We start from the raw sequence: 16019 nt of genomic DNA, 5'->3' as shown, positions 1-16019 counted from the left end.
GTTTCACAATGAATCATCTGTCAGTTATAAATGTGAAATGTAGCATTGGTGTTTTATTTATTTTTTTTAGTGTTGAGAGTATACAGATATCTCCTTTTTTGACATTAGTGTTTTGTTTTGTTTTGTTTTTTAATTGTGTATTGGTTTTAAATGTACAGCTTAATGGTTAGACAATCATGTACTTTGCATAGTATTCCCTTCAAATTTCCAGTACCCTAACTGGCACCATACATAGTTATCATATTACTGACTATATTTCTTATACTTCACTTACTTTCCCATGACTACTCATAACTACCAATTTGTCCTTCTTAGTCCTTACACCTCGTGCCCCAACATTTTATACCCTCTGGTAACTACCAGTTTTCTGTATCTATGACTCTGTTTTAATTTTGTTTGTTCATTTATGTTGTTCTTCAAATTCCACATATAAGTGCGATTATATGGTACTTGTCTTTTTCTGAAAATAACAGTGAGATAGCTCCTTACACTTGTTAGGATGGCTGTTATCAAAAAGACAAGAGAAAACAGTGTTGTAGAGAATGTAAAGAGAAGGGAATTCTTGTGTACTGTTGTTGGTGAGAGTATAAATTGGTGCAGCCACTATGAAAAACAGTATGAAGTTTTCTTTAAAAATTCAAACTAAAACAGTCATATGACCCAACAATCCCACTGCTGGGTATACATCCAAAGGAAATGAAATCACTATTTTAGAGGTATTGGCACTCCCACATTTATTACAGCATTATGCACGATAGCCAGAGTATGGAAAAACCTTAGTGTCCACTGCTGGATGAATGGATAAAGGAGATGTATGTATACACACACACAAAACATTATGTAGCCATGGAAAGAAGGAAATTCTGCCCTTTGTGACAACGTGGATGGACCTTGAGAGAATGATGCTAAGCAAATCGTCAGAGCAATACTAATACCATATGTTCTGGGTTTTTTGGTTGCTTTTTTTTTTTTTTTTTGTTAATCCTTACCCAAGGATATTATTTTCATTGATTTTTAGAGAAAGTAGAAGGGAGGGAGGGAGAGAGGCAGAGAAAGAGAGAGAAACATCTATATGAGAGAGAGACATCGATTGGTTGCCTCCCACACGACCCCCACTGGGGCCAGAGATTGAACTTGCAACCCAGGCATGTGCCCTTGACTGGATTCAAACCCCTAACCCTTCAGTCCTTGGGCCAATGCTCTAACCACTAAGCCAAACCGGCCAGGGAAATACTGTATGTTCTTATATGTGAAATCTAAAAAGCCTCCCTCATGGAAATAGAGACTGAAGTGGTGCTTGCCAGGAACTACAGGTAGGGAAGACGAGGAGATGTTGGTCAAAGGGTACAAACTTCCAGTTATAAGATGGATAAGTTCTAGTTATCTAACTTACAGCCTGGTTACTGTATTATTATAGTTAATAATATTGTATCATATATAAAAATCTAACTTTATATATATATGAGTTGTTAAGGGAGTATATCTTAAATGTTATCACTTCAAAAGAAATGGTAATTATGTGAGGTGGTGGACAGGCTAACGAATATTATTATGGCAATCATTTCATATCAAACCACCACATTGTACACCTTAAACTTGCATATGTTGTATGTCAATTACTGTATCTTAGTAAAGCTGAAAAGAAGAAAAAGACGTCATATAAAAACCAAGGACATTTTATTTATTTTTTAAATTTATTTTTTATTTTTATTTCTTGTTGAGTTTCAGAGAGAGGAAGGGAGAGGGAGAGACAGATAGGAACATCGATGAGAGAGAACATCGATTGGCTGTCTCCTGCATGCCCCACACTGGGGACCGGGCCCACAACCTGGGCATGTGCCCTGACCAGGAATCGAACCGGCAACCTCTTGGTGCATGGGTCAGTGCTCAACCACTGAGCCACACTGGCCGGGCAAAACCAAGGACATTTTAATAAAGTTTGTACTAATACATCAATCTTGATTCATTAGTTGTGACAAATGTACAATAGGGGGAATTTGGGGAAAGTGGGTATAGGGTATATGTGAACTCTTTGTAGCATCTTCGCAGCTTTTCTGTAAACATAAAACTATTCTAAAATATAAAAATCTAATGTTTTTGAAAAAGAGAATATTTCAGATGTCTGCCCCCCATATTGTTGCAGGTCCTTTCTTAGAAAAAGAAAAGATCGATGTGCTGAGGCTCCTGGCTCAGAAAATAAATCTAGCGAGATACGCACATACATAAAAATTCCTATAGGTGTCTTCAACATTTGGCGGATCAGATTGCTTTTATCGTATGAGCCATTTCATACAAAAGCAATCGCCATTTTGATGTTTAAAGCGTGTCATTTGTTTCGGTAGTGTCCTGGCAGGCTACAACGGTACCATCTTCGCCTATGGGCAGACCGGCAGCGGTAAGACGTTCACCATCACCGGCGGAGCAGAGCGCTACAGCGACAGAGGCATTATCCCAAGGACGCTGTCATACATTTTTGAGCAATTGCAAAAGGTATGGAACTATAAGTTCATTTTTTATTTGACGTATTCAGCAGAAATTTACTGTGGGCAAACAATGTATTGTGACATTTTATTATATGGTATCTAAATGAGAAAGTATTATTGCGCAGGAATGCTGGCCTTTACACTGAAGGGGAGTTTGGGATTTTGCTGACGAAGTGGGAATTAGGAAGGTGCTTCTCATTAAAGGGATGCTGCTTCAGCAAAGGTTCAAAGGGAGGTCCCAGAGACACGCGGAGGTGAAGAGGACAGACAGCCCATCTTACAACCAGTATCTTGTATTCTTCAATAAGAAACTGAAGAATGCCCGTTTGACAAAACAGACCCTTGTTTTAGCTGCTAAAGCACTGAACAGATGAATGTGATTGTTCCTTTATCACACCTTTAATAGAAGCCCACAGGAATTTATCCACCAGAGTAAAAGTCCTATTGCAGTTACTATCACTATAAAGACAAATTTTCTATCTGCATGATAGGCGTCATTTATTGTGCCTCTCCAAGGGCCAGTTGCTTCGTCAGTGTTTAATACAACATATAGTTCAACTAACAGCATCGGGATCCTCAGCCCCATTTCATACTGGGGGACTAAGTCCCAGATCAAATGTCTTTCCCTGGGTCCTTGTAGGTGGCTGATCTGGAGGCCCACCCCAGGTGTGTGATGCCAGACTGCTTTTTATCACTACGCACACCGTCTCTGTATCCCAGACTGGGCTGTATTTAAGTAGGTTCTCTACTCTGAGCCGCTGCTCTGGGTCTGTTCTCCCTCTGTGGAAGGAGCGAGCGAATGTTACTAGAGGATCTCCATTGTCCCTGGTAGCTCCAACAAGTGCTTGGTTGTGCTAATTCTGCATAACAAATGTCCTAACCAGGTCAGTGTAACAGTCATTCCAACATTTCTCAACTGTATGCTGTTTGCATTTTAAGCTGCGACAATGAGAAGAAATCGCTGAGATCTGCATAGTTCCAATTTCCATCCATAAAGTAGCAATTACCCATTAGTGCAGCTCATCTCTCACCAGCTCCAACGTTCCAGCTCTGCATGCCAGAGTATTGGAAACAGAAAGAGTTGAGTACAGTGCGTATGTTGGATCCACATCCCTTCTTTTAACTTGATTTCTGACATTGATTTCTGACATTAGCTGCTTCCCTCACCCCCCAGATTTCACAGACTGGGAATATAATTTGTAATGGTGTTTACTGCTGGGGCCCAGTGTGGAAGCCTGTTGCCCCGGAGAGGTCATGGGAGTCTGTGCAGGCCAACCTGTTTCTACGTACAGCATGTGGACTGGGGTAGTTTCTTGAAGTTCCAGGCCTGTGGAGTTGCTCTGAGAGCTGAGCAGACTGTGTTTGAGGTACTGCCCGGTTCTTGGCACATAGTAGATACTCAAAACGTGATCGTTATTACTACAGCTGTCAATATCCACATACAGCAGGTCCTCCAACAGCGTCATCTCGTTGAACAGTTTTATTATGAAGCTGATAGATGCCATAGGAACTTAACCCTTGTTCATATCAATTAGCTTATGGTAAAACGGGTTTGCTTATACGTCATCTCTCTTACAACCACAGAAGCTATTGATGACATTGAGTGAGGACTTACTGTACTAAATATATGCGTACAGACAAAAGATCCCTGACCAATTTTAAATGAAGCCAATTCCCCCGATAAAGTTAAACAGAATAAACAAATCCTTTCCTAATAGGAAACACACTTGTCGCTCTTTAAATTTTTGTCTGTGGTTACCAAATTACAGTTCTAAAAGTCTACCTGTCTCCCAAATGCCTACCATGTGCCGGGTTCATTGTTTTATATGTTTGTCATTGACGTTACTCTAAACCCATTTCATTCTGAATGCTCCTGAGGTTGGAGAGAGGCCATCAGGCCAATTTACAGCCAGGCCAGCTCTGTGGAAATGGACGGTTTCCATGACGGGGACAGCACATTCATTGTGATCAGACTGAACTGCAGCAGAACACGTCAGGGGCATTGAACGTGCCTCATAGTTTGCCCACGACCTACGGCCGAAAAATGCTGACAGGTGCTCAGCTGCCCCCAAGTGATTGCTTCAGAGGGCCACATGGAGCTTGCTAGAATTCTTAAATAAAACATTTGACTGTTTATTTCAAGATAAACTAACAGCCAGTGCATTCTGGGTCCTAAAGTAGCCGTGTGTGTGATAGGAGCACATTTTCAATGACTTTAAAAGCAGAAAATGGAGTCCATTTATTTTAGAAATCACCACTCATTATTTTTTAGTATTGTGAGGTTCAAACTTGTTTGGGGGCAGAAGCAACGGCTGTCTGCAGGAAACATGTGTGTTACATTACAGTCTGGCAATCCCGAGCACTGAGAAAAGGGTAATAAGGAAAGGTAGCTGCCACATAGCTCGGCGGATTGTATTCCAATAAAAGCCCAGAAAATGCAGGAGCCGAGGAGCCAGAGACCTTATCCCTACCATCTCAGGCCGGGGCCTGCCGCTTCCCTGACTGTTTATGATCTCTTCTAATTTCTGAAGGAAGAGAGTTTCTCCACTGCAAATGGACATAGAAATTAGCCAGGTGTTTTTGTTTTTGTTTTATATACTCGCCCGAGGACTTTTTTTTTCCATTTTTTGTTCAGATAGAGCGGGAGGGAGAGAGAGGAAGAGAGAGAGAGAAACATCGACGTGAAAGGGACACATCGAGTGGCTGCCACCCGCATGACCAACCAGGGCCGGGGACAAACTGCAACCGAGGTACGCACCCTTAGCGGGAACCGAACCCGGGTCTCTTTGGACTGCAGGCTGACGCTCTAACCGCTGAGCCAAATTGGCCAGGGCTAGCTAGGTGTTTTATTTTTGTTTTTTTATCTGTTTTCCTTTCTTTTTATATTCATATACTGAATTTTCCATTTGAAGACTTTAGAAATAAGTAATAACAGCAGCAACAGCAGCGATCTGTTGGTGCCTATGACAAGCCACACGTTTTTGGTGTGATTTTAAAACAAAGCCGTATTTTTTTGTCACAACAGATCTGTAAGATTAGGGTTATTATCCCCATTTTCCTGGTTAAACAACTGAGGATTAGGGTGCAGGATCTCCCAGTTACAAGTGGCAAATCCGGCATTTCAACTCCATTTTCTGTCTAATGCTAAGAGGAGCTCAGAAGTGTGTGCTAAAACCTCCAACCACAATCTGTGTAATAGTTCAGATATGTTCAGATAAGCTTTAGAAAAATGTTGTTTTAAACAGGGTCTCAGGATGTTGCCATGACCTTGAATGTACTCTGAGAACCTTCCAAAAACAGTACACACAGGGTGGGGCACAAGTAGGTTTACAGCTGTTCCTTTGGAAAATGATACAATAGTTAATAAATAATGACACACAAATAAACTGTTTCATGTACTCAGCAACCGTACACCGACTTCTGCGCACCGTGTGTACGTTGACCACGGATCAGTTTTTTCATGAGTATTTCATGGAATGTTTTAGGAAACACGGCATCAAGCTAAAACCACACTGAGCCTACCTAGTAGTTACAGTCTCTGGTACCTGCACTAAGCCAGGCTTCAACCCCCAGAACGGTGTCGGAAGGGTGCCTTCACCAAGTGGGGGTGCCGATGGGACGGACCGACCACTTGCAGGGTTAGCAGCGGGGGTGCACTTTGGTGGGATTCCCAGCACTTACTTGGAAGAAACGTGCTCTGTGGCGGCTCAGCGCACGCTGTCGCCTTCACGGAGCACCAGGACGTGAACTTTCGCCTGTAGCTTGAGCATTTTGTTACAGTCGTGAACTGATTCAGAGTTGCTTTAATTTTTCATGTATTAGTTTGTTTTTGTGAAATGGTGGTATCTTTATTTGAATAGTTCGAGCCATTTCAGGGCCAGAGAATTATATTAATTTCAGCATGAAGAACACGTAGGAATTCATTGTCCAGCTTCCGTCCTTTAGTGGATGTGGAAACTGAGGCCGGACAGAGCAGGGCTCACAGCTGGTAGAAGTAGAATTCCAGCTTCGGGGTTGCAGGCCCCTGCTCTCTCCCCGTCTCTGCGACTCGGGGCTCGCTCTCCCTGGAGAACGCCTGTTCAATGGATTATCTTGGCTGTGGGGGAGGATTAACCAGGGCGGTCATCTTAAGGAAACCCTGTCCATGAATATGCATTCTGACAGCCTGCTGACTTCATGCACAGGGCACAAGCAGAGTCTCCTCTTAGGAGAAGCAGGAGAATCTCTGCATAATGTTTTGGGAGGAACAAGAAGAAGGAGCTACTATTTGATATTTTGTATTAAAAACTGAACGTGGAATTTTCTCAGGAGCTGAAAAACTTCCCTGTTCTATTGCACTGCAGTGGGAGTGGGTTCTGTTTATCTGTAGACAGAACTAAGACCAGAACCATGGAACCAGTCCCCTTGACTTTTTATCCTAATTTCTTTGACACCTATGTCATTGCTTTTAGCTGTGAGCCACACAAAATACCTCTCTCTAATCAGTAGCTGAATATCCCTGATTTGCCAGTGGGCCAGAAAAATTAACCAGGTAAGGTATGGGCGATGAGCTGGTAATGTCCACCCTTACAATTACCTGATTGATCTAAACTGTTCTGGCCCCTGGAATTAACTTGACATTATCTAATTATTGCCCATTAGCTATTTATGTCATTAGAAAATTTGAATATTAGAAAAGCTAAAAGAGATTTGTGATTAAAGATGGAAACTCTTTTGCTACTAAAGTTTCTTTTAGTTGATTATTTCTTTTTCTTTATTGATTTTAGAGAGAGAGGAGGAGAGAGGGAGAGAGAGATAAAAACATCAATGAGAGAACATTGACTGGCCACCTCCTGCATGCCCCCCACTGGGGATCAGGCCCACAACCTGCGCATGTGCCCTGACTGGGATTTGAACCGGTGACCTCTTGGTGCCTGGGTCAACACTCAACCACTGAGCCACACCAACTGGCTGGGCCTACTGAAGTTTGTAAACCAAAGTAACAATTCTGTGCTCTTTTATGAATAGACTATTTTATGAATATACTTACACAGAATGTAAGTTTACTTTTTCTTAGTAACCATTTTTTTCTTTTGGTCTGGAAAGTAAAAAGTGGTGTTATACAGTTCTGCGACCAAGTCAGCTCATTGTAAGTGTATACTGACTTCTTACCTGTAAAGTGGAACCAATACAAAGTAACAGGCTGAAGTTACTTGGTTGCTTATAATCATGGGTATTGGTCATTAAATAAAAAAGCTTCTTGCATGTGGGAGCTGGCAAGCTGAAAGTGTCACGAACGGCAAATGTAAACCATACAAAGTGAGAGAGAAACTGTGAGGAAGCTTCAATGACGAATGTGTTCATCTTCCTCTGAGCTGCATCGTTACTTATAGCCATTAAATCACGTCTCCCCCTTTCCCCATCAGGACAGCAGCAAAATATACACAACTCACATTTCTTATTTGGAAATCTACAATGAATGTGGTTATGATCTGTTGGATCCAAGACATGAAGCCTCCAGTTTGGAAGATTTGCCGTGAGTAGCAGAACAACAAAGAACAGGGGAAAATGACTTTCAGATGTTTCCTTCCATTGTTTTCTCTGAAGCTGTGCGTGTTTCTGGGCGCAGCTGCAATTCACAAATCCTGGATAACAGAATCTTTTTGTAATATCACGGATACTTTTCCACTAGTGATAGGAACGAAAACTGCTTCAAACTCATTTCTCGGGGGAGTCTGGCTGGGGGCTGGTGGGAGAGAGCAGCGTGTGCTCGGGTGCGGGCTGAGGCTGATGGGCGAGGACAGTACCCGTTACTCCTGCCACGTGCAGCCTGCTGCTCCTCCCGCTGTGGCCTGTCCCTGAAGAAGGTGTTCAAATGAGGGCTCAAGCGGCAATAGGAGAATCCGAGAGAGAGAAAAACAAAGCTTTACGCTCGCCCCAAATCCTTCTTGGCTATTATTAAGACTAACAGTGACAGTCATTCGGTCACAACTGGAGCTGCTCGTTTCGTGACCAAACTATAAATAGAGTCTCCAGAGCTTATCTAATAATGGAGTGAGTTCCTTTGCCAACATTGATGTAACATTACTCACTGCTTGTTTGAGTATCTGCCTAAATTAGACATATGTTAATTGGTAACAGTGCATATACTTTGTCCAGACAACTTCACATATCAGAAGATGCCAGTACCAAGAAAACACATTTTAAGAGTCTTCTTCTTAAATATTCTAAAACAATTAAAATGTATATACATCAATCCTGTACCAAAAAGACCAACAGCCAGCTGTTCAATTTGTAAAGGAAATAAGAAGAAATAATAAAGAAAATAAGTGATACTCTTTATACCACCTTTATATATTCTTCTATTAAGGTTGATTGAACGTTTTTACATATCGTCTCTTTTGTGCTTACTGTATTCATTAGAGAAAGTTAGAAAAGGGGATGGTTGTTGGTACTCTAGATATTTGTATAAGAATTAAGAGAAAAGAAAAATTACTTACTTTGTGGAAGAAATTGGCCTTAAAAAAAACTACTGGAATTGTGTTTACAAAAAGACAAAAGTTTCCTATCACTATTAAAATAATATCCACTCTATTACAAAAAGATTCTGTTATCCAGTGTTTGCTCGTTGCAACTGAGACCAGAAAGAGTGGTTCCACCCCTGGCTGGTTTGGCTCAGCGGTTGGAGTGTTGGCCTGCGGACCAGAGAGTCCCAGGTTCGGGTCCCGCTAGGGGCACGTACTAAAAAAAGGAGTGGTTCCACGCTCTCCTGAGCTGGGCAGGCTCCCACCGGAGCCCTGTCTGCCCCGTTCACTGGTTTCATTGCTGTGAGCTGGAATGTGCCAATCACTCTGGATACCATCTGGGAAGGTACAGCACAGCCACATCAAAGACACGAGGTGTGGTTGGAAAGGCCAGGAGCTGAGGAGTCGTGTGCAGTAAGGGCCACTGAAGCCAGCTTCTGAGGGACTCAAACAACAGGCTGTGGTGACAGACCGAGCTTCCTTCTAACAGGTGTCTTCATTCGTTTTCTAGCTCCAGTCTGACCTATATACCTCTGGGCTAAATCTCGCTTAAAATTGCTTTTAACAAGCCCCATCTACACTGAAGAACTTAAAGCCTACTTAGAAACAATCCAGAAATGAAGGGCTCACCACAGTGCACATGGAGGAGATGTCAATCTGAGAGCTATACACATATCAGTGAACAAAAATGAAATGAATTGGTTATGCCCAGCACCTTGGCTTTGATTGCGTTTGAAAAGAAGGCGAATCATAGTCGGTTGGTGCTGGTGCTCTCTTCACTTTAATGGTTGAGGAGAGTAAGCTCTAAGAGGTGTGGCTTGCCCAAGTATCAACACGAATCAGTTAGTGGTAGAGCAAGGATTGAAAACCAGACCTCCCGCTTTCACACCAGAGTAGCACAAATAGCTTCAAAGATTTGGGGTCTAGAGCCCTGGCCAGTTTGGCTCAGCGGTTAGAGTGTCGGCCTGCGGTCCGGAGAGACCCGGGTTCGGTTCCCGCTAAGGGCGCGTACCTCGGTTGCAGTTTGTCCCCGGCCCTGGTTGGTCGTGCGGGTGGCAGCCACTCGATGTGTCCCTTTCACGTCGATGTTTCTCACTCTCCCTTCCTCTCTCTCCCTCCCACTCTATCTGTACAAAAAATAGAAAAGTATCCTCGGGTGAGGATAAAAAAAAAAAAAAAAAAAAAGATTTGGGGTCTAGAGAATTAAGGAATCGTGGACCTAAAAAGGAGACTTCTGTTAGAAAACTTGACTGGGTGACGGTGGAATTCCTGAAGGTGATGTCAGATGCCATCCTACTGCTTTTTGCAAATGCTGCTATAGTCATTTAGCAATGAGGGCTTAGATACAATACCAAAAGCATGATATGTGAAAGAAAAAAAATAAGTAAGTTGAACTTCATCAAAATGAAAAACTTCTGCTCTGCGAGAAACACTATTAAGAAAATGAATAGACATGCCCCAGACAGAAAAAATATTTACCAAACACATATCTAATGAAAGACTCGTGTCCAAAATATACAAAGAACTCTTAAAACTCAGCAGTGAGAAAATAAACAATCCAATTAAGAAATGAGCAAAATATTTGAATAGACGCCTCACCCAATAAGCATATGAACAGACGCTCACCATCATCTGTCATTAGGGACCTGCTCATTAAAACAAGAGAATACCACAACACACCTGTGAGAATGACTAAAATCCAAAAATTGGCAACACCAAAGGCGGGCAGAAACAGAGAACAGGAGTCCCCATTCATTGCTGGTGGGAATGCAAAATGCTACAGCCACTTTGGAAGACAGTTTTCTAGCTTCTTACAGACCAAACATAGTCTCTCCAAGTAATCCAGCAGTCATGCTCCTAGGTACTCAACCAGGTGAGTTGAAACGTGTGTCAGAACTGTGGATAGCAGCAGAGTCAGTGGCTCCGGAGTCTGAGAAGGGGTGGGGTGGAGGGAGGAGCGGGTAAAGTCCAAGGGATTTCTGGGGCAGTGAAACTCTCTCTATGATGCTGTAATGGAGGATACATGACATTATGAATTTATCAAAACCTACAGAATTCTTTTTCAGCACATCTACCAGCCATCGAAAAGGGTTGGCCAGTGGAAGTCCCTTCCCGGTAGCCTCTGTGTCCTCACACATCCCTAAGAAGCCTCCGGCACAAATTGTCCTAGACCGACCTTGTATTTTTGTTTTTTGTTGCCCAGATATGGACTCAGCCTTTCTCTAAGAAGCCCTGTTTTGTTTTGTTTTTGTTTTTGTTCTGTGTGTTTTTTCAACTTATTTAAACTATATAAAAAAAAAAGTTCACCCATCACCTATTCTTCCCAACCCCACCTGGCATCCCCAATCTGTTCTCTGTATCTGTGAGAATTTACAACACAAAGAGCAAACCCTAATGTAAACTATGGACCTACAGTTACTAAAACAACAATGACAAAGAGGAATGAATTACTGATACATTTAACTACTTGGGTGAATCTCCAGAGAATTATGCTGAGTGAAGAAAACCAGTCCTGAAAAGTTATATGCTGTATGATTGTATTTATATAGTACTTTTTAAATGGCAAAATTATAGAAATAGATAGGAGATGAGTTGTTGGAGGAATTAGGGGGGAAGTGGGGGTGGTTCTCCAGGCCAGTGAGGGACCTTTGCGGTGATGGATTACAGCATTCTGTATCTGGACTGGATACACACAACTACCCGTGCAATACAAACACAGACACACAACTACAAGCAAAACTAATACATCTCACTAGATCAGTGGATTGTATCAATGCCATTGTCCTAGTTGTGATATTTTAATATAATTTTACAAGGTGTTATCATTGGGAAAAACTGGGACAGAGGTACTTGGGATCTCTGCATTATATCTTATAGCTGCATGTGAGTCTGCAATTATTACAAAATTAAAAGTTTAATTAAAAGTAAGTGCCTCTTCTATCAAATATTAATTGACCAGAGAGGTATAGGTTGATTTCTAGAGTCTCTGTTCTGTTCCATTGATCTATATGCCTGTTCTTGTGCCAGTACCAGGCTGTTTTGATTATAATGGCTTTGTAGTATCATTTGATAATGGTATTGTGATCCCTCCAACTGTGTTCTTTCTCAAGATTGCTAAGGCTATTTGGGGTCTTTTTTGGTTCCATATAAATTTTTGGAATATTTTTTCTAGATCTGTGAAATATGCCATTGGTATTTTCATAGGGTTTGCATTGATTCTATAGATTGCTTTGGGTAGTATGGACATTTTAATGATGTTACTTCTTATAATCCATAAACATATACATGATTCCACTTGTTTATATCTCCCTCTGTTTCTTTCTTTAATGTCCTATAGTTTTCTGAGTACAGGTCTTTTACCTTCTTGGTTAAATTTATTCCTAGGTACTTTATTTTCTTTTGTTGCAGTAGTAAATGGAATTGTTTTCTTGGTTTCTCTTTCTGATAGTTCATTATTGGTGTATAGAAATGCCATTGATTTCTGGATGTTTATTTTGTATCCTGCTACTTTGCTGAATTCAAAACAGTATAGTTTCCTCAGAAAATGTAAAATGGAACTTCCTTTTGACCCAGTGATCCCACTTCTGCAAATATATTCTAAGAATCTCAAAACACGAATCAGAAAGAATATATGCACTTCTATGTCCATAGCAGCATTGTTTACAGTAGCTAAGATCTGGAAACAGCCCAAGTGCCCATCGGTAGATGAGTGGATAAAAAGGCTGTGGTACATTTACACAATGGAGTACTACATGGCTGTATAAAGGAAGGAACTCTTACCTTTTGCAACAGCATGGTTGGACCTGGAGATAATGCTCAGTGAAATAGGCTAGTCAGAGAAATACAGATAGCATGTGATCTCACTTATATGTGGAATCTAATGAACAAAATAACTTGAGAACAAACTAAAACCAGAGACATGGACACATGGTACAGACGGACAGGTGTTAGAGGGGAGGTGGGTGGGGTGGACAGAATAATGGAAGGTGAAGAGATTAGCCAAAGAACATACATGCATAGCCCATGGACACAGACAATGTGGTGAGTGGCCGAGGGAGGAGAGGCTGGGGTCCAGGTGGAGGGTGAGAAAGGAGGGCAAAATTGGGGACATCTGTAACAATGTCAACAGTAAAAATAAAAAAATATCATTTAAAAATGTAACTGGCTATATATTCACATAGAGACATGTGTATGTATATACACACATGTGTATTAAGTCTATTCTTTATTTAGTAATGGAAATGAAAATAGAGCTTCTGTTTTTGAAAACTCTTTATATTATAAGTTATAAAAAGAATGCAGTTAGAATCTAAGTAAAACAGTGTAACTGCTGGTCTCAACTGCAGGGAAAATAGTCACCTTACTTCGGTGTAATTTTAGTCTTCCTAAATGGAGACACGTATTCCATTTATGGTTCCAAGGTTGGTCACAGTTACACTTGTTACCAAAAGAGTCAGTCAACTTCAGAATCTAGTATTGAAATCTTGGCTGTGTTGTGTGTTTTAAATCATTTGTCATCCAAAGGGAAAAGTTGACAGATGTTAAATTTAATTCACCACGTTTCTAACACCTAATTGATATAAAACCCTGCGAAGTGCTGCAGGGGTCACCAGAAGGATTAGTGCACAGCTTTGGTGCTCGTGGCTTTCGTTCCGCCACGTGGGATCATTCAGTCATTCAACAAACACTTACTGAGTTCCCGCGTCTGCCCCCCGCACCGCGCTAGGCACTGAGTTTCCTGGCATAGTCTTTGCTTTCCTGGAACTCACGGAGCAGGTAAAACCAATACGGAACCCCATAAGGTGGAATCTGACAACCATGAGGCACAAAGAATGACCAGAGCAAGAAATCACATCGGATCATGCGGTCGAGGATTCAGAGAGAAGGTGACATGTGAAGCCGTCCTTGAGGGAGGCTCGGGACGTCGGGAGTGGAGCAGGGCACTCACGTGGAGACAGAGGTGGGGACTTGGAAAGTGTACAGCTTGTGTGGCAGGGGATAGACCCGATGGACGGAACCCAGTAAGGGAGTGGGTGAGAACATTAAGACTGGAAAGACAAATACAAGAATTTGACAAAGTGTAGCCCTTGGAGAGTTTTATTCAAGAGCAGAGTGTAATTGAAACTGCTTTTAGGAAGAAAAATCAGTCAGTAGGGTGAAGGACTGGAATCGGTGGGAGTCAGAGCGACCCTAGAGCACTGTGGGAACTTGTTAGGGCCATTCCGGTGGCAGTGGGGGGAGTAATTAGGAGAGGAAAAATTAATAATCCAGTTGGCTGAAATTTAACCATGTACAAGAATCTCCTGGAATAGCTGTTAAAAAAGAGATTCCTGGCCTTCACCTTCAGAAAATTCAAATATGAAGTATGTTTGAATACGTTTCCCAGGTGATTCTATCGCAGGTGGTTTGTCTTAATCCCTTCCCTCATCCACCCAGGGAAAGTTCTTTTTGAATGAGCCAAGAAAGTCTCTCAAAGAGGGAGAAGGGCACCTATCAAATGCTAGCCTTTTTGCTAGGGACCTTACATACATCGTCTCATTTAAGGAAGTAGATGTCATCAGCCGTGTTTTAGACATGACTGAATAGGTTCATGGTGATTGAGTCATATTTGCCCAAGGTTGCATGTCTGCCGGAAGGTACACCAGGACGTCGTCCTTAGTCCGGCAGACATCAGAGCCGGGGAGTTGGTGCTCCTGCCAAGGAAATCCATGCTGTGGTTTTCTGGGCTTCTTCAGGCTCTGGAGCCTCTCGTGTGAGCCAGAGCTGAGTCCATCACAGCTCTGTGTGTGTGTCCCACCCTGCAAGGCTGCGAGAGTACCTGCTCCTCGAGGACGCTGGAGTAGGAGAACGACTCGTAAACTGATCGTTTCAACCTTCTAGTAAGTGAGAGGATGCCCTGGGTTCCCTAAGGACACTAATTTCCACCTGGGAGTTCAGAGAGGGCTGGACAAACACTCCACCGAATGTGTTCTCCAACCTCAGCTGGGACCTAGCCTGCTAAGCAATGCCTCCGTGTGCCCAGTCCTTTGGCTCCCCTTCCTCACGATGATTATATCAGAAGGCTGGTTCTTTGGTCAAGTACCACCTGCCCCAATTCTCTTGGAAACCAGGGGTATTCTTAGCTTATGGAAATGGAAACACGCATTCCTTCAGCTTCCTGCCTCCCATCCCATGCGCCTACTTTTCCTGCAGGCTCAGGAAACTGTCATGAAAGCCAACGCTTCCACTTACGCTCTGGAGCCTCCTTGTGTCGGCCTCAAACCTGCTGTGTTTGGCCTAGACGTTTTCTGGTTAACATTTTTGAAGTCAATGCCTTTAGACGAAGCATGCATCCTTTCGTTCTCATTCCTACCGACTGCATTGCACTTTATGTTTGTGTCATTTTTCTGGCCCCCCTGTGTCCGTCATGGATTGGCCCGAGACTTATTCTTAGAGAAGCGGAACATTGCCATTGACCTGGCAGGGGATGCAGGCCTCTCCAGCCTGAAAACAGCCCTTCTACCCAAAGCCTGTCCCACCAGAGTGGGGAACTAGGCAGAAGCTGGCATCCCCTGCTCTGAAGAAATCTTTCTCAATGTCGGAAGTGTCTCACTTAGATAGGAGGTTTTCTTAGTTAGCTTGACTACCATACCAAAATGCAATATAGACTGTGGGGCTGAACACCAGACCCTTATTTCTCACCGTTCCCGGGACGGGGAAGCCCACAGTCACGGCGCTGGCGGATTGGTTCTTTGGGGCAGCTCCTCTCCTCGGCTTGCGGCTGGCTGGCGTCCTGCTGTACCCTCACATGGCCGAGAGAAACAGAGCTCTGGTCTCCCCCTGTTTATATGGACGCTAATCCCATCGTGGGACTCCCATCCTAATGACCTCTGCCTCCAAACACCATCACACCAGGAATCAAGTTTCAACCTATGAATTTGGTGGGGGCAGGGGACATAAACGTCCATCCATGACAAAGATGTTAGTTTTCACCACCGATTGCTTCAAGATGTGATGTGTAGAAGAATGCGAAGGAACAGCTGCTGTACTTTCA

At 42.7% G+C, this 16019-nt stretch overlaps 1 protein-coding gene across 1 annotated transcript in view; it reads left to right on the top strand.

The window, feature by feature from the left end:
- KIF6 (kinesin family member 6) overlaps positions 1 to 16019 on the top strand; it is a 404227-nt gene that overhangs the window by 82895 nt on the left and 305313 nt on the right. The window contains exons 4-5 of the mRNA XM_036248669.1: positions 2343 to 2490; positions 7889 to 7998. Of these exons, the coding sequence (XP_036104562.1) occupies positions 2343 to 2490; positions 7889 to 7998 (258 nt within the window). The remainder of the gene's footprint in view (positions 1 to 2342; positions 2491 to 7888; positions 7999 to 16019) is intronic.

Source organism: Molossus molossus, unplaced genomic scaffold (assembly GCF_014108415.1).
Source record: "Molossus molossus isolate mMolMol1 unplaced genomic scaffold, mMolMol1.p scaffold_m16_p_8, whole genome shotgun sequence".
In the NCBI taxonomy this organism is placed as follows: Eukaryota; Metazoa; Chordata; class Mammalia; order Chiroptera; family Molossidae; genus Molossus; species Molossus molossus.
This window is presented reverse-complemented; position numbering and strand designations above follow the sequence as displayed.